Raw genomic sequence first — 16,857 nt, 5'->3', positions numbered from 1 at the left:
GTATTTTATAAATTTATGGCCTTGATAATTATGACTTGTGTATAACAAGCTATTTATAGGATATATAATGGCAAATACTGTTCAAAGATTTGAAGTAGAAATCATTCTGCGAAAATGCAATACTAAGCAGCACAGCATTTGTGATATAGGTATATATAAGTATATTATAGAGTAATAATATCATCATATTAGAATGATTCCTAAGGAGTAAATGAAGTAATGCTGCTGAAAGTGTACAGAAATAAACAGGAACAGTTATAAAATAATTAATCATTATCAACATCTATGTTTTATAATATTATAGATTTACAGTATGTTTTACAGTCCTAAAAGGGGAACTAAATTAATATTAGTGGAAAGAGAATGAAAATGTCAAATAGGTGTTGTGTGAACTCCTCTCTCCTACAGAACTGTCTAATAAGGGTGACAGCGAGAGGCAGAGAGGCGCTGGTCACAGATTTTGGTTTGGCACGAGAGGTTGTTGAACTTCCAGCAAAGGACCGGAAGCTGTCTCTTGTAGGCTCTGCATTCTGGATGGCCCCTGAGATGCTGCGTGGAGAACCATATGACCGCAAGGTGGGGACCAAAAAAATGTCAGAGCAAGACATGAAGCTGTGAGATATCAAGGCTTCATTCTAAAGCTGATTTTGCTTTATGTACTGCTAGGTGGACGTGTTCTCTTTCGGAATCGTTTTGTGTGAAATTCTGGCCAGGATCCCAGCAGACCCAGAAATCCTTCCAAGAACACAGGTGAATATAAATAGCACGATCAGCACTGTCAGAATTCAGTGTGCACATGTAATTTTTATTTATTAAAAATTCTATGTCATTTTATGATTGTGTGTGTTGCAGGACTACGGTCTGGATGTATCAGCGTTCAGGCAAATGGTCAGCGGGTGTCCTCAGCGTCTTTTGGAGCTGGCAGCCAGCTGCTGTCTAGTAAGTGACCCTGTTAACTTTCACATGTATAAAAATGGATGCTAGTGATGCACCAATCATGATGTTTGAAGGTTGTGTACAATTACAGATTTTTTTTAAATTGTATTTTATCTTACATGGATCTAAAATAAAATAGCACACACAGAAGATGTTTCAAGAGTTCACAGCTGATGATTGATTATAAAGCTTGTTTGGCATGCTGTCCTGAGAGAGAGCCCTGAGCTCATAAGATCCTCGAGCCCGGGGCTCACTCCCATTTGCAAGGCACGAGGGGAGATTGAGCTCAGGAAGATCTCGAGAACTCCCCTGCTGTAGTAGCTAATGAACAGATAGGGATTCCTCTTAAGAGATAACTACTTACTAGGAGCATGTCTATAGTGCCGATTTGGATTAGTCAATTAACTTAAGTTGCATGTTTTTGGACGGTGGGAGGAAACCGGAGAACCCAGGGGTAACCCACGTGAGCACGGTAAACTGCACACAGAAACGTTGGCTGGCTTGCTAAGGACTAGAACCAGTGACGTTCTTGCTGTAAGGCAACAGTGCTAACCACTGGGCCACCGTGCCACCCATCTATGAAAGGAGGAGGCGAAGATGGCTGTTATATGGAACTTAGGGCATTTATAGTGGCTTAGGAATCGTCTGATTGGTGGATCATAAATTGAATAATGCAGGGCCGGCTGCAAGCAATCATAAGCACGTGATCCTCTCGAAATTAGTTTATAAATAAACTTCACTTAGTTGGCTGAAAATTTTTATTAAAGGCTGATCTATCTGCAGCCATTTAAAATTAGAAACAGCCAATGCTGTAATCCTGTGGTGGCCGAGAAAGCTTAAACATGCTGCAAGTAAAATAAATAAATATAACACATGCAAATAAAGACAACACTAACAAACTGTGCAAACATCTTCATCAGTTTTGACAACACACCTTCACACAAATTCTCTCAACACTTGAAAATGCAGAAACATGCTGCAAGTTAGGACAACACATGCATATATGAAAGCACTAATGAATTGAGAAAATATGGAGATCAATTTGAAAACAGACATGTGCAAATTCTCACAACACATGCAAATAAAGAAACACACTGCTAATAGCACAGACTACAATGCAAATAAGATATGGACCCACAAAGTGATGAACCCGGCTACTTCCTGTTTAGTTGTTTGCATAATTTTAGTTCTCAGAGTAATTTTCACATGCTAACATGGCATTCAAATAATGGTTCATTTAAACGGTAATTGTGCAATTTGTCAGATTATTAAGGCCAAAAATACACAAACAAGAAACTCTATGACCAGGATTTTAAAATAAAGAGAAAAATCTCAAATCTCAGACAACATCACTTGCTCTAAACAGGAAGCAGCTTGTCTCGTTGTGGGGTCGTCTGACACATTTCCGTTGTGGTCTGCGCTAGTGGATTTTTATCTTATCTGTGGATTATATTGGTTGTATTAAATACCGGTGTAACTGCTTTTTTTACAGCACTAAGTGAAGTTTCATAAACTAATTTCGAGAGAAGCACGTGATATGATTGAGCACGTCTGGCCACTCATCTGTAATCAGTAATAATCCAATCAGAGTGATCCTAGTCTACTATAAATGGATCATTTTCTCCCTACTGTTTCTATCTTCGTTTGGAAGAATCCCCCCTTCCACCCCATCTCCTCCTTTTCCTCCCTTTTCTAAAGGGGGAGCTCTCGAGACCTACCTGATCTCGGATCTCCTGATATGCTTATCGACCGGGTGGGAGCCCTGGGCTCAAATATCTCCGAGCTCAGGGTTCTCTCCCGGGACAGCATGCCAAACCTGCTTTATACGCCAAGCATATCTAAGTGGGAACTCTTGAAGTTTAATGATGTTTTTATATTTGTATAAGACTGAAGGGCTTTAGTCTGAAAACACAACTGCCTGGGTGGATTTGCACGGATACTTGCCACAAAACATATAAAATAGGCTAAACATTCTTCTAAGCCATAAGAGTTTATCAATTCTTTAATTAAAGGCAAAGCTTATGGAAATAAAATCAGATGAATGGAGTATACTCTAATCTTTACACAGATTTTCACTTATGAAGTTACCAAAAGTGTTTTAAAAACATAAAAACTTCAAGTGATTTCTTAAACATTAGCTTAAAATAGAAAGTGCCTAAACACAAAAGCCTTATTCATCCAGTTTATATTATTTTATTTCATGTTGAATCATAAAATAGCTGTAGTATACATTTAAATCAATAGTTGACCCCAAATTACAAATGTACTTACTCAAGTGGTTCCAGAAAAAAGGTTGGAAACCAGTACCTGTTGACTTTTTTTTATTATAGGAAAAACCAATATAATGGGTACCAATTTTTACAATATTTTGTAATGTTTTTTTATGTATTTTTTTATTGTTTTTTTATGTATTTTTTTATTCTTATGTTGGATATACATTAGCAAATGAAAATCTATTACGATCAATGGTGTACGTCTAATTTTATTAACAACTAACAGATTTGCTGCATTGAAAATATATAAAGTTTTACCAGTGCCTTGTTTCTGAACGTCTGCTCTCTGATGCAGCTCGACGCTTTCAGAAGACCCTCGTTCACAGAGCTTCAAGATGAGTTGGGGGAGATTGCTGAGAGTTTGGAAGCTCCTCACTCAGAGCTCACCACAGGCTGAACACCCTCTGCTATTTCATCAGCCCCTGCAGATAGACACACACACACATACATACACACACAGATGAAGTTCTGTACATAGACATTAGTGCAATGACAAAAGCAGCAGAACTTTCTGACTGGACTGTCTGGTCACTATTTATTATGGACATTCTGAAAGTGACTAGATGGGCCTACTGTTCAGCACAGCTGTACATAGCATATACTGTGCAATAAATAGTGATCTTATATCAAGAGAAATGTTGTATCAGGTTCCAGCTAAAATGTTTAGCTGTTTGCAGTGTCATTTACAATGTTACAGATTTTTTAATGTGTAATGTATGTTTTGTATAGGAATCATTTTATATTTAAAAACCCAGAATTCAGTTTTGAGGATAAAGATAACCATTGATTAAAGGACTAACTTAAGATGCAAGTTTTAAATAACCAAATAATATTTTCATAAGCTTCAGTGAATGATCAATTAAGAAAGTGATTTATACATATTTTGGTACCAACGGCCTGCTTAGGAAAAAAACAGCACTTGCATTGTTGATTTCGATTTTTGCAAAGTGATGAGCGCACTTTAACCTTTTTTTAAAGCAATATAAGCAAGCACTCATCTCTTGTGGTTTTGCCTTCACTGTAAGCTAAATCGCTTATTCCTGTAAATTCTCCATAAGAGTCATCAGGATGAAGCCTTTTACCTGCCTGCAGGAGCCTCCGTGATGCTGGATTGTAGTGCCAATTGTTTTGTTAACTTTAACTATTATTATCCATTCAAAGCTTTAGTATTTCATATTTGCACGCAGGTTTTATGTTCATTTTAGTTTCCTTTTTTGCCGTTTGTTGTGAATCGTCAGTGCACATATATGAATTCAAGCTTAAGATGGCACTCCAATAAACCGTGACGACAAATTTCTCTTTAAACCAAGTGTCTCACATAATTTGCTCAGTTGAGTTGTAACTGAATAGGATATGTGATTGAATCTTTCTAAAACCATTCAGGTTTGTGCACAAATCAGAAAACCTGACAAGCATAGAGGGAAAAATCACTTGGTAATCCTAAAGTCAGTATCCCTAACCACAACAAATGCATAATTTGGCATTGTTTTTATTTTAAGTGATGGTAAAATAAACATATATTCACCATTTACTCACCCTCAAGTTGTTCTAAACTTCAATTTATTTTTTCTACTCAACTCAAAATATACTTTTAAATGTTTGTCAGCAGATCCGTAACAATAGCCATTTAATTCCAAAGTAGGCAAAAATAATAAATACCATTTTCTAGTTTGCTCAACTTATTTTTTTTTCTTGTTTCCAGTAGTTCTCTCAATTTTTTTTGTTTTATTTATCTCTGCTTATGTTCTTTTAATCTAATTTTTCCAATCGTCGAACTTAATTTATTTTTTTTAAATATTTTTAACTAAATCTTTCTAGTTCTCACTTTTTTTTTTGTTTGATTATTTTTTGTTATTGCCGCTTAATTTTTAAAATATAATCAGTAATAATAAAAGTCAGTATTTATAACTACAGCACTGTATTTGTTTTTATCTTGGCGTTTTAAGTATTCTTAAGTTCTGGCTAGCTGTTTTATCATTAATCATCTTTTTTTAAATCTGTGTAATGACTCTTGAACATCATTCAAATGGACTTTCAAGCAAATATATTTACCATTTACTCACCCTTAAGTTTGCTTTATTCTGTTGTTAAAATTATATAAAAAAATTTTACCCAGACAGTTGACAATACCATTGACGGAGTCTATTGCATATTATTTTGTGTTCAACAGAAGATTAAAAACAAATGCAACAAGTGGAAGGTTAGCAAATGGTTTTAATTTTTAATGATTTAATCACTTTAACAAGCTCTAAATTCTCAAAGACAATGCTTGAGAATCATGTCATGCTACTCTCATTTCTTTGAATCACAAGCCTCCAACTTGTAGTCTGAATCTTTTTGCGTGTTTTTGTTAATATTAAGAGGTGGCGTATGTGAATGCTGTGTATTTTTTAAATAAATCCATTAAAAATGTTTCACTCCTGTCTTTTTATATACACACTATTACCTTCAAGATGTGTTGAAATAAAATATTTTTCCATAACCAAGGACTGTATAACCAAGGCTGAACGCTTCCTTTCTCTGCTTGACAGAAGTTGATGTATGATAAGAAACATTTGTGTGATTACCATTTTCAGACAAAAACTAGCTTTACTTTCATGTTTGGTTGCCAGGCAACTTTGTCTGATGTTGTCTCTTAAGATCGCCAAGGATCAATGGGCTTCTTTGTGGCGCCTGTTATCAAACCACTCAATGCAAATGATTTGAATAATAATAAATGACAATTAGTTTATCATGAGATTAATCTCTGATTCTGGGCTGCTGAATTAATAACTCAGATGAAAGGAGCCAGCCTTAAAACCATAGGCAGATTTTCACATTTTTGCCTAGAGGACAAACCAAAGCTCAAATAATGAAAAAAAAAAATTATTATTAAATAAATAAATAAAAAAACATATATGCCATATTTTCTACATTTAGGTTAATTATTGCCTCACATAATCAACATTTAAAATGTATATTTTAATCTCCAAACAACTTAAGGTTTCTAGGTTTTCATTCTGTTGACATTTTATTTTGTTTCCGTTTCTATTTTATTTCCCTCAACTCAATTTTTCTATTTTTTAAAGTTTCTTCATTTTTTAGATCTCCAACCTATTTTTTTTTAAATCCCCCAACTTAATTTTGCTAGATTTGTTCTAGAAGTTCAAAATTTAAAAAAATAAGTTGGGAATTAAAAAAATTAAGTGGCCCAAATTAATTTTTTCAGTTTTCCCCCAAATTTATTTTCTAATTTTAAGTTGGCCCAACTCAATTTTTTAGGTTCCCCGAATTATTCGAATTTTAAGTTGGTCCAACTTATATTAAGTTCTCCAAATTAAATTCTGATTTTAGGTTGGCCCAATTTATTTAAGTTCCCCAACTTGATTTCTAAAATTGAGTTAGCCCAACTCATTTTTTGAGGTTTTCCAACTTGATTTCTAAAATTAAGTTGGCCCAACTCAATTTTCGTGGTTCCCCAATACTAATCCTCAATATTGAGTTGGCCTAACTCAATTTTTGGGGTTCCACCAACTTTATTTCAAAAATTAATTTGGCCCAACTCAATTTTTGGGGTTCCATCAACTTTATTTCAAAAATTAAGTTGGCCCAACTCAATTTTTTGGGGTTCCCCAATACTAATCCTCAATATTAAGTTGGCTCAACTCAATTTTTGGGGTTCCACCAACTTTATTTCAAAAATTAAGTTGGCCCAACTCAATTTTTGGGGTTCCCCAATACTAATCCTCAATATTGAGTCGGCCCAACTCAATTTTTGGGGTTCCACCAACTTTATTTAAAAAATTAAGTTGGCCCGACTCAATTTTTGGGGTTCCCCCAACTTGATTTCAAAAATTAAGTTGGCCCAACTCAATTTTTGGGGTTCCCCAACTTTATTTTTAAATTTAAGTTGGCCCAACTTAATTTTTGAGGTTCCCCAACTTTATTTCTAAAATTAAGTTGGCCCAACTCAATTTTTGGGGTTCCCCCAACTTGATTTCAAAAATTATGTTAACCCAACTCAATTTTTGAGGTTCCCCAACTTGATTTCAAAAATTAAGTTGGCCCAACTCAATTTTTGGGGTTCCCCAACTTGATTTCAAAAATTATGTTAACCCAACTCAATTTTTGAGGTTCCCCAACTTTTTCTAAAATTAAGTTGGCTCAACTCAATTTTTGGGGTTCCCCCAACTTGATTTCAAAAATTAAGTTGGCCCAACTCAATTTTTGAGGTTCCCCAACTTTATTTTTAAATTTAAGTTGGCCCAACTTAATTTTTGAGGTTCCCCAACTTTATTTCTAAAATTAAGTTGGCCCAACTCAATTTTTGGGGTTCCACCAACTTTATTTCTAAAATTAAGTTGGCCCAACTCAATTTTTGGGGTTCCCCCAACTTGATTTCAAAAATTAAGTTGGCCCAACTCAATTTTTGGGGTTCCCCAACTTTATTTTTAAATTTAAGTTGGCCCAACTTAATTTTTGAGGTTCCCCAACTTTATTTCTAAAATTAAGTTGGCCCAACTCAATTTTTGGGGTTCCCCCAACTTGATTTCAAAAATTATGTTAACCCAACTCAATTTTTGAGGTTCCCCAACTTTTTCTAAAATTAAGTTGGCTCAACTCAATTTTTGGGGTTCCCCCAACTTGATTTCAAAAATTAAGTTGGCCCAACTCAATTTTTGAGGTTCCCCAACTTTATTTTTAAATTTAAGTTGGCCCAACTTAATTTTTGAGGTTCCCCAACTTTATTTCTAAAATTAAGTTGGCCCAACTCAATTTTTGGGGTTCCCCCAACTTGATTTCAAAAATTAAGTTAACCCAACTCAATTTTTGAGGTTCCCCAACTCTTTCTAAAATTAAGTTGGCCCAACTCAATTTTTGGGGTTCCACCAACTTTATTTCTAAAATTAAGTTGGCCCAACTCAATTTTTGGGGTTCCCCCAACTTGATTTCAAAAATTAAGTTAACCCAACTCAATTTTTGAGGTTCCCCAACTTTTTCTAAAATTAAGTTGGCTCAACTCAATTTTTGGGGTTCCCCCAACTTGATTTCAAAAATTAAGTTAACCCAACTCAATTTTTGGGGTTCCCCCAACTTGATTTCAAAAATTAAGTTAACCCAACTCAATTTTTGAGGTTCCCCAACTCTTTCTAAAATTAAGTTGGCCCAACTCAATTTTTGGGGTTCCACCAACTTGATTTCTAAAATTAAGTTGGCCCAACTCAATTTTTGGGGTTCCCCCAACTTGATTTCAAAAATTAAGTTAACCCAACTCAATTTTTGAGGTTCCCCAACTTTTTCTAAAATTAAGTTGGCTCAACTCAATTTTTGGGGTTCCCCCAACTTGATTTCAAAAATTAAGTTAACCCAACTCAATTTTTGAGGTTCCCCAACTCTTTCTAAAATTAAGTTGGCTCAACTCAATTTTTGGGGTTCCATCAACTTTATTTCAAAAATTAAGTTGGCCCAACTCAATTTTTGGGGTTCCATCAACTTTATTTCAAAAATTAAGTTGGCCCAACTCAATTTTTGAGGTTCCCCAACTTTATTTTTAAATTTAAGTTGGCCCAACTTAATTTTTGAGGTTCCCCAACTTTATTTCTAAAATTAAGTTGGCCCAACTCAATTTTTGGGGTTCCCCCAACTTGATTTCAAAAATTAAGTTAACCCAACTCAATTTTTGAGGTTCCCCCAACTTTTCCTAAAATTAAGTTGGCTCAACTCAATTTTTGGGGTTCCCCCAACTTGATTTCAAAAATTAAGTTAACCCAACTCAATTTTTGAGGTTCCCCAACTTTTTCTAAAATTAAGTTGGCTCAACTCAATTTTTGGGGTTCCATCAACTTTATTTCAAAAATTAAGTTGGCCCAACTCAATTTTTGGCAGTTACGCAATACAGCTTCCAACGTGAAATTTCTTACAAAAATTGTAGGGAAAAAAAAATAAAATGACACATGGATATTTATTTATACAATAAATTAACATAAAAAGTTTAGTTTGAAATGAGCATCAACTTTAATTACACCCTGCAAAATCACAAAACATCATTTGCTTTGTGAGGACTCACCAATTCTGTAACATTCTGCTACATTATACTTAAAGCACAAATCAAAAATCAGCCCATTTCATATGCTTAAGTTAGTTCACAAACAATATATTTACAAAAAATAATACTTATTACAATAAATAAACAACATGCAAACAATTATGTACAAATTACTGCACACAAACACATTTTACACAAGTTACAGTTCAAACAATATACTTTACACAAAATATTACCAATTACATTAAATAAACAACATGCAAACGTACAAATTACAGCACACAAACACATTTTACACAAGTTACAGTTCACAAACAATATACTTTACACAAAATAATACCAATTACAATAAACAAAATGCAAACAATTGTGTACAAATTACAACATACAAACACATTTTACACAAGTTACAATTCACAAACAATATACTTTACACAAAATAATACCAATTACAATAAACAAAATGCAAACAATTGTATACAAATTACAGCACACAAACACATTTTACACAAGTTACAATTCACAAACAATATACTTTACACAAAATAATACCAATTACAATAAATAAACATGCAAACAATTGTGTACAAATTACAGCATACAAACACATTTTACACAAGTTACAGTACACAAACAATACACTTTACACAAAATAATACCAATTACAATAAATAAACAACATGCAAATGTAAAAATTACAGCACAGACACATTTTACACAAGTTACAGTTCACAAACAATATACTTTACACAAAATATTACCAATTACATTAAATAAACAACATGCAAACGTACAAATTACAGCACACAAACACATTTTACACAAGTTACAGTTCACAAACAATATACTTTACACAAAATAATACCAATTACAATAAACAAAATGCAAAGAATTGTGTACAAATTACAGCATACAAACACATTTTACACAAGTTACAATTCACAAACAATATACTTTACACAAAATAATACCAATTACAATAAATAAACAACATGCAAATGTACAAATTACAGCATACAAACACATTTTACACAAGTTACAGTTCACAAACAATATACTTTACACAAAATAATACCAATTACAATAAATAAACAACATGCAAATGTACAAATTACAGCACACAAACACATTTTACACAAGTTACAGTTCACAAACAATATACTTTACACAAAATAATACCAATTACAATAAACAAAATGCAAACAATTGTGTACAAATTACAGCACACAAACACATTTTACACAAGTTACAGTACACAAACAATATACTTTACACAAAATAATACCAATTACAATAAATAAACATGCAAATGTACAAATTACAGCACACAAACACATTTTACACAAGTTACAGTATACACAAACAATATACTTTACACAAAATAATACCAATTACAATAAACAAAATGCAAACAATTGTGTACAAATTACAGCATTCAAACACATTTTACACAAGTTACAATTCACAAACAATATACTTTACACAAAATAATACCAATTACAATAAATAAACATGCAAACAATTGTGTACAAATTACAGCATGAACACATTTTACACAAGTTACAGTACACAAACAATATACTTTACACAAAATAATACCAATTACAATAAATAAACAACATGCAAATGTACAAATTACAGCACAGATACATTTTACACAAGTTACAGTACACAAACAATATACTTTACACAAAATAATACCAATTACATTAAATAAACATGCAAACAATTGTGTACAAATTACAGCATACAAACACATTTTACACAAGTTACAGTTCACAAACAATATACTTTACACAAAATAATACCAATTACAATAAATAAACATGCAAATGTACAAATTACAGCATACAAACACATTTTACACAAGTTACAGTACACAAACAATATACTTTACACAAAATAATACCAATTACAATAAATAAACAACATGCAAATGTACAAATTACAGCACAGATACATTTTACACAAGTTACAGTATACACAAACAATATACTTTACACAAAATAATACCAATTACAATAAATAAACATGCAAACAATTGTGTACAAATTACAGCATACAAACACATTTTACACAAGTTACAGTACACAAACAATATACTTTACACAAAATAATACCAATTACAATAAATAAACATGCAAACAATTGTGTACAAATTACAGCATACAAACACATTTTACACAAGTTACAGTACACAAACAATATATTTTACACAAAATAATACCAATTACAATAAATAAACAACATGCAAATGTACAAATTACAGCATACAAACACATTTTACACAAGTTACAGTATACACAAACAATATACTTTACACAAAATAATACCAATTACAATAAATAGAAAACATGCAAACAATTATGTACAAATTACAGCATACAAACACATTTTACACAAGTTACAGTTCACAAACAATATACTTTACACAAAATAATACCAATTACAATAAATAGAAAACATGCAAACAATTATGTACAAATTACAGCACACAAACACATTTTACACAAGTTACAGTTCACAAACAATATACTTTACACAAAATAATACCAATTACAATAAATAAACATGCAAACAATTGTGTACAAATTACAGCATACAAACACATTTTACACAAGTTACAGTTCACAAACAATATACTTTACACAAAATAATACCAATTACAATAAACAAAATGCAAACAATTGTGTACAAATTACAGCATACAAACACATTTTACACAAGTTACAGTACACAAACAATATATTTTACACAAAATAATACCAATTACAATAAATAAACATGCAAATGTACAAATTACAGCATACAAACACATTTTACACAAGTTACAGTACACAAACAATATACTTTACACAAAATAATACCAATTACAATAAATAAACATGCAAATGTACAAATTACAGCACACAAACATTTTACACAAGCTACAATTCACAAACAATACACTTTACACAAAATAATACCAATTACAATAAACAAAATGCAAACAATTGTGTACAAATTACAACATAAACACATTTTACACAAGTTACAATTCACAAACAATACACTTTACACAAAATAATACCAATTACAATAAATAAACATGCAAATGTAAAAATTACAGCATAAAAACACATTTTACACAAGTTACAGTTCACAAACAATATATTTTACACAAAATAATACCAATTACAATAAATAAACATGCAAATGTACAAATTACAGCATACAAACACATTTTACACAAGTTACAATTCACAAACAATATACTTTACACAAAATAATACCAATTACAATAAATAAACATGCAAACAATTGTGTACAAATTACAGCATGAACACATTTTACACAAGTTACAGTACACAAACAATTTACTTTACACAAAATAATACCAATTACAATAAATAAACATGCAAATGTACAAATTACAGCACACAAACATTTTACACAAGCTACAATTCACAAACAATACACTTTACACAAAATAATACCAATTACAATAAATAAACAACATGCAAATGTACAAATTACAGCACACAAACATTTTACACAAGTTACAATTCACAAACAATACACTTTACACAAAATAATACCAATTACAATAAATAAACAACATGCAAATGTACAAGTTACAGCATACAAACACATTTTACACAAGTTACAGTATACACAAACAATATACTTTACACAAAATAATACCAATTACAATAAATAAAAAACATGCAAACAATTATGTACAAATTACAGCATACAAACACATTTTACACAAGTTACAGTACACAAACAATACACTTTACACAAAATAATACCAATTACAATAAATAAAAAACATGCAAACAATTGTGTACAAATTACAGCACACAAACACATTTTACACAAGTTACAGTTCACAAACAATATACTTTACACAAAATAATACCAATTACAATAAATAAACAACATGCAAATGTACAAATTACAGCACACAAACACATTTTACACAAGTTACAGTTCACAAACAATATACTTTACACAAAATAATACCAATTACAATAAATAAACATGCAAACAATTGTGTACAAATTACAGCATAAAAACACATTTTACACAAGTTACAGTTCACAAACAATATACTTTACACAAAATAATACCAATTACAATAAATAAACATGCAAACAATTGTGTACAAATTACAGCATACAAACACATTTTACACAAGTTACAGTACACAAACAATATACTTTACACAAAATAATACCAATTACAATAAATAAACATGCAAATGTACAAATTACAGCATACAAACACAATTTACACAAGTTACAGTACACAAACAATATACTTTACACAAAATAATACCAATTACATTAAATAAACATGCAAACAATTGTGTACAAATTACAGCATACAAACACATTTTACACAAGTTACAGTTCACAAACAATATACTTTACACAAAATAATACCAATTACAATAAATAAACAACATGCAAATGTACAAATTACAGCACACAAACATTTTACACAAGCTACAATTCACAAACAATACACTTTACACAAAATAATACCAATTACAATAAATAAACATGCAAATGTACAAATTACAGCACACAAACATTTTACACAAGCTACAATTCACAAACAATACACTTTACACAAAATAATACCAATTACAATAAATAAACAACATGCAAATGTACAAATTACAGCACAGATACATTTTACACAAGTTACAGTACACAAACAATATACTTTACACAAAATAATACCAATTACAATAAATAAACATGCAAACAATTGTGTACAAATTACAGCATACAAACACATTTTACACAAGTTACAGTACACAAACAATACACTTTACACAAAATAATACCAATTACAATAAATAAACATGCAAATGTACAAATTACAGCATACAAACACATTTTACACAAGTTACAGTACACAAACAATATATTTTACACAAAATAATACCAATTACATTAAATAAACATGCAAATGTACAAATTACAGCACACAAACATTTTACACAAGCTACAATTCACAAACAATACACTTTACACAAAATAATACCAATTACAATAAATAAACAACATGCAAATGTACAAATTACAGCACACAAACACATTTTACACAAGTTACAGTTCACAAACAATATACTTTACACAAAATAATACCAATTACAATAAATAAACATGCAAATGTACAAATTACAGCACACAAACATTTTACACAAGCTACAATTCACAAACAATACACTTTACACAAAATAATACCAATTACAATAAATAAACAACATGCAAATGTACAAATTACAGCACACAAACATTTTACACAAGCTACAATTCACAAACAATACACTTTACACAAAATAATACCAATTACAATAAATAAACAACATGCAAATGTACAAGTTACAGCATACAAACACATTTTACACAAGTTACAGTTCACAAACAATACACTTTACACAAAATAATACCAATTACAATAAATAAAAAACATGCAAACAATTATGTACAAATTACAGCATACAAACACATTTTACACAAGTTACAGTACACAAACAATACACTTTACACAAAATAATACCAATTACAATAAATAAAAAACATGCAAACAATTGTGTACAAATTACAGCATACAAACACATTTTACACAAGTTACAGTTCACAAACAATATACTTTACACAAAATAATACCAATTACAATAAATAAACAACATGCAAATGTACAAATTACAGCACAGACACATTTTACACAAGTTACAGTACACAAACAATATACTTTACACAAAATAATACCAATTACAATAAATAAACATGCAAACAATTGTGTACAAATTACAGCATACAAACACATTTTACACAAGTTACAGTTCACAAACAATATACTTTACACAAAATAATACCAATTACAATAAATAAACATGCAAATGTACAAATTACAGCATACAAACACAATTTACACAAGTTACAGTACACAAACAATATACTTTACACAAAATAATACCAATTACATTAAATAAACAACATGCAAATGTACAAATTACAGCACACAAACATTTTACACAAGCTACAATTCACAAACAATACACTTTACACAAAATAATACCAATTACAATAAACAAAATGCAAACAATTGTGTACAAATTACAGCATACAAACACATTTTACACAAGTTACAATTCACAAACAATATACTTTACACAAAATAATACCAATTACAATAAATAAACATGCAAACAATTGTGTCCAAATTACAGCACACACATACACATTTTACACAAGTTACAGTTCACAAACAATATATTTTACACAAAATAATACCAATTACAATAAATAAACATGCAAATGTACAAATTACAGCACACAAACACATTTTACACAAGTTACAGTTCACAAACAATATACTTTACACAAAATAATACCAATTACATTAAATAAACATGCAAACAATTGTGTACAAATTACAGCACAGACACATTTTACACAGGTTACAGTACACAAACAATATACTTTACACAAAATACCAATTACATTAAATAAACATGCAAATGTACAAATTACAGCACACAAACACATTTTACACAAGTTACAATTCACAAACAATATACATTATACAAAATAATATTACTATGAATAAACAAAATGCAAATAATTATGTACAAATTTCAGCACACACAAACACATTTCACACAAGTTACAATTCACAAACAATATACTTTACACAAAATAATACCAATTACATTGAATAAACAAAACTGTACCGTATAAAAAATTAACTTTTTAAAAAAATAAAAAATTTACAACAATCATTAAAGGTAAGGCATCCACAGAAAAGAAATGAGAACTCTTACACAAGGTACAAGACAAGCAGCAAAATTCACCCTGCAACACAAAAACATTAACAAAAGAAAACATACAAAAAAACATGAACGCAAACACTTAAACATCAACCAAGAAAAGCCACAAATGCTAACCTGCAAAGGCGGGAAGCTTATTCCAACCCTATCCTTATGGAGCAAATGAAATGAGAAAATAAAAACCTAAAATATGAAAATATTCTCATTTATAGACTTCACTGAAATCAGCTGGTGAGATTGTATAGACTTTATAATGGAAAATGAGCTCTGAACAATAATTCTTCTTCAGTGGGTTAAAAAAAAAAAAAAAAAAAAAAAAGTGTTTTCAAAGTTTCAATTTTATGCACTCCCGATTTTGTCCTCACTTGACCTGAAAACAAAATAGAACAATTTAGCTGGTGCTTTAACTGTTCATACAATGGCCTGTGTTTGTTTCCAGCTGAACCAAAACACTGAATAGATGTGAATGAATAATTAAACACCGGCTTCTCTTCAGGTTTCTGGCGGTGGGCTTTGTTAAAGTGCAGATCAAAGGCACCTGTTGAGCAGATGTTGTTTTTTTTTTTCATCTTTAAACAAGCTTTATAAACAGCAGGACTAGAATGTGGTTGTTCACTGATTTCAATAAAGTGTGCTTGGAATATAAACAATTTAAAATTATGTTGTCTGGATGTCTATTCAGATGACGTGCCTTAGCCTGTTTTTCTGGCAAGCTAATGCTGAATTGAGTTAGTTTCTCTTGGCTGAATGTACTTTGTGACCAGTACACACAGAACCATCCTGAACAAAGA

The 16,857-nt window shown here is 30.9% G+C and overlaps 1 protein-coding gene across 2 annotated transcripts in view; it reads left to right on the top strand.

The window, feature by feature from the left end:
- The window catches only part of zgc:162952 (PKc_LIMK_like_unk domain-containing protein), a 30,589-nt gene extending 25,604 nt beyond the window's left edge, over positions 1-4,985 (top strand). For both annotated transcript variants that reach the window (XM_056457863.1, XM_056457862.1), the window contains 4 exons: positions 409-576; positions 667-750; positions 853-939; positions 3,505-4,985. In XM_056457863.1, coding sequence (XP_056313838.1) covers positions 409-576; positions 667-750; positions 853-939; positions 3,505-3,606 — 441 coding nt within the window. In that variant the 3' untranslated portion in view covers positions 3,607-4,985. The remainder of the gene's footprint in view (positions 1-408; positions 577-666; positions 751-852; positions 940-3,504) is intronic.
- Positions 4,986-16,857: the final 11,872 nt, after the last annotated feature.

Source organism: Danio aesculapii, chromosome 5, assembly GCF_903798145.1.
Source record: "Danio aesculapii chromosome 5, fDanAes4.1, whole genome shotgun sequence".
Classification (NCBI taxonomy): Eukaryota; Metazoa; Chordata; class Actinopteri; order Cypriniformes; family Danionidae; genus Danio; species Danio aesculapii.
Note: the sequence above shows the minus strand (reverse complement) of the source record. Positions and strands in the feature narration are given on the sequence as shown.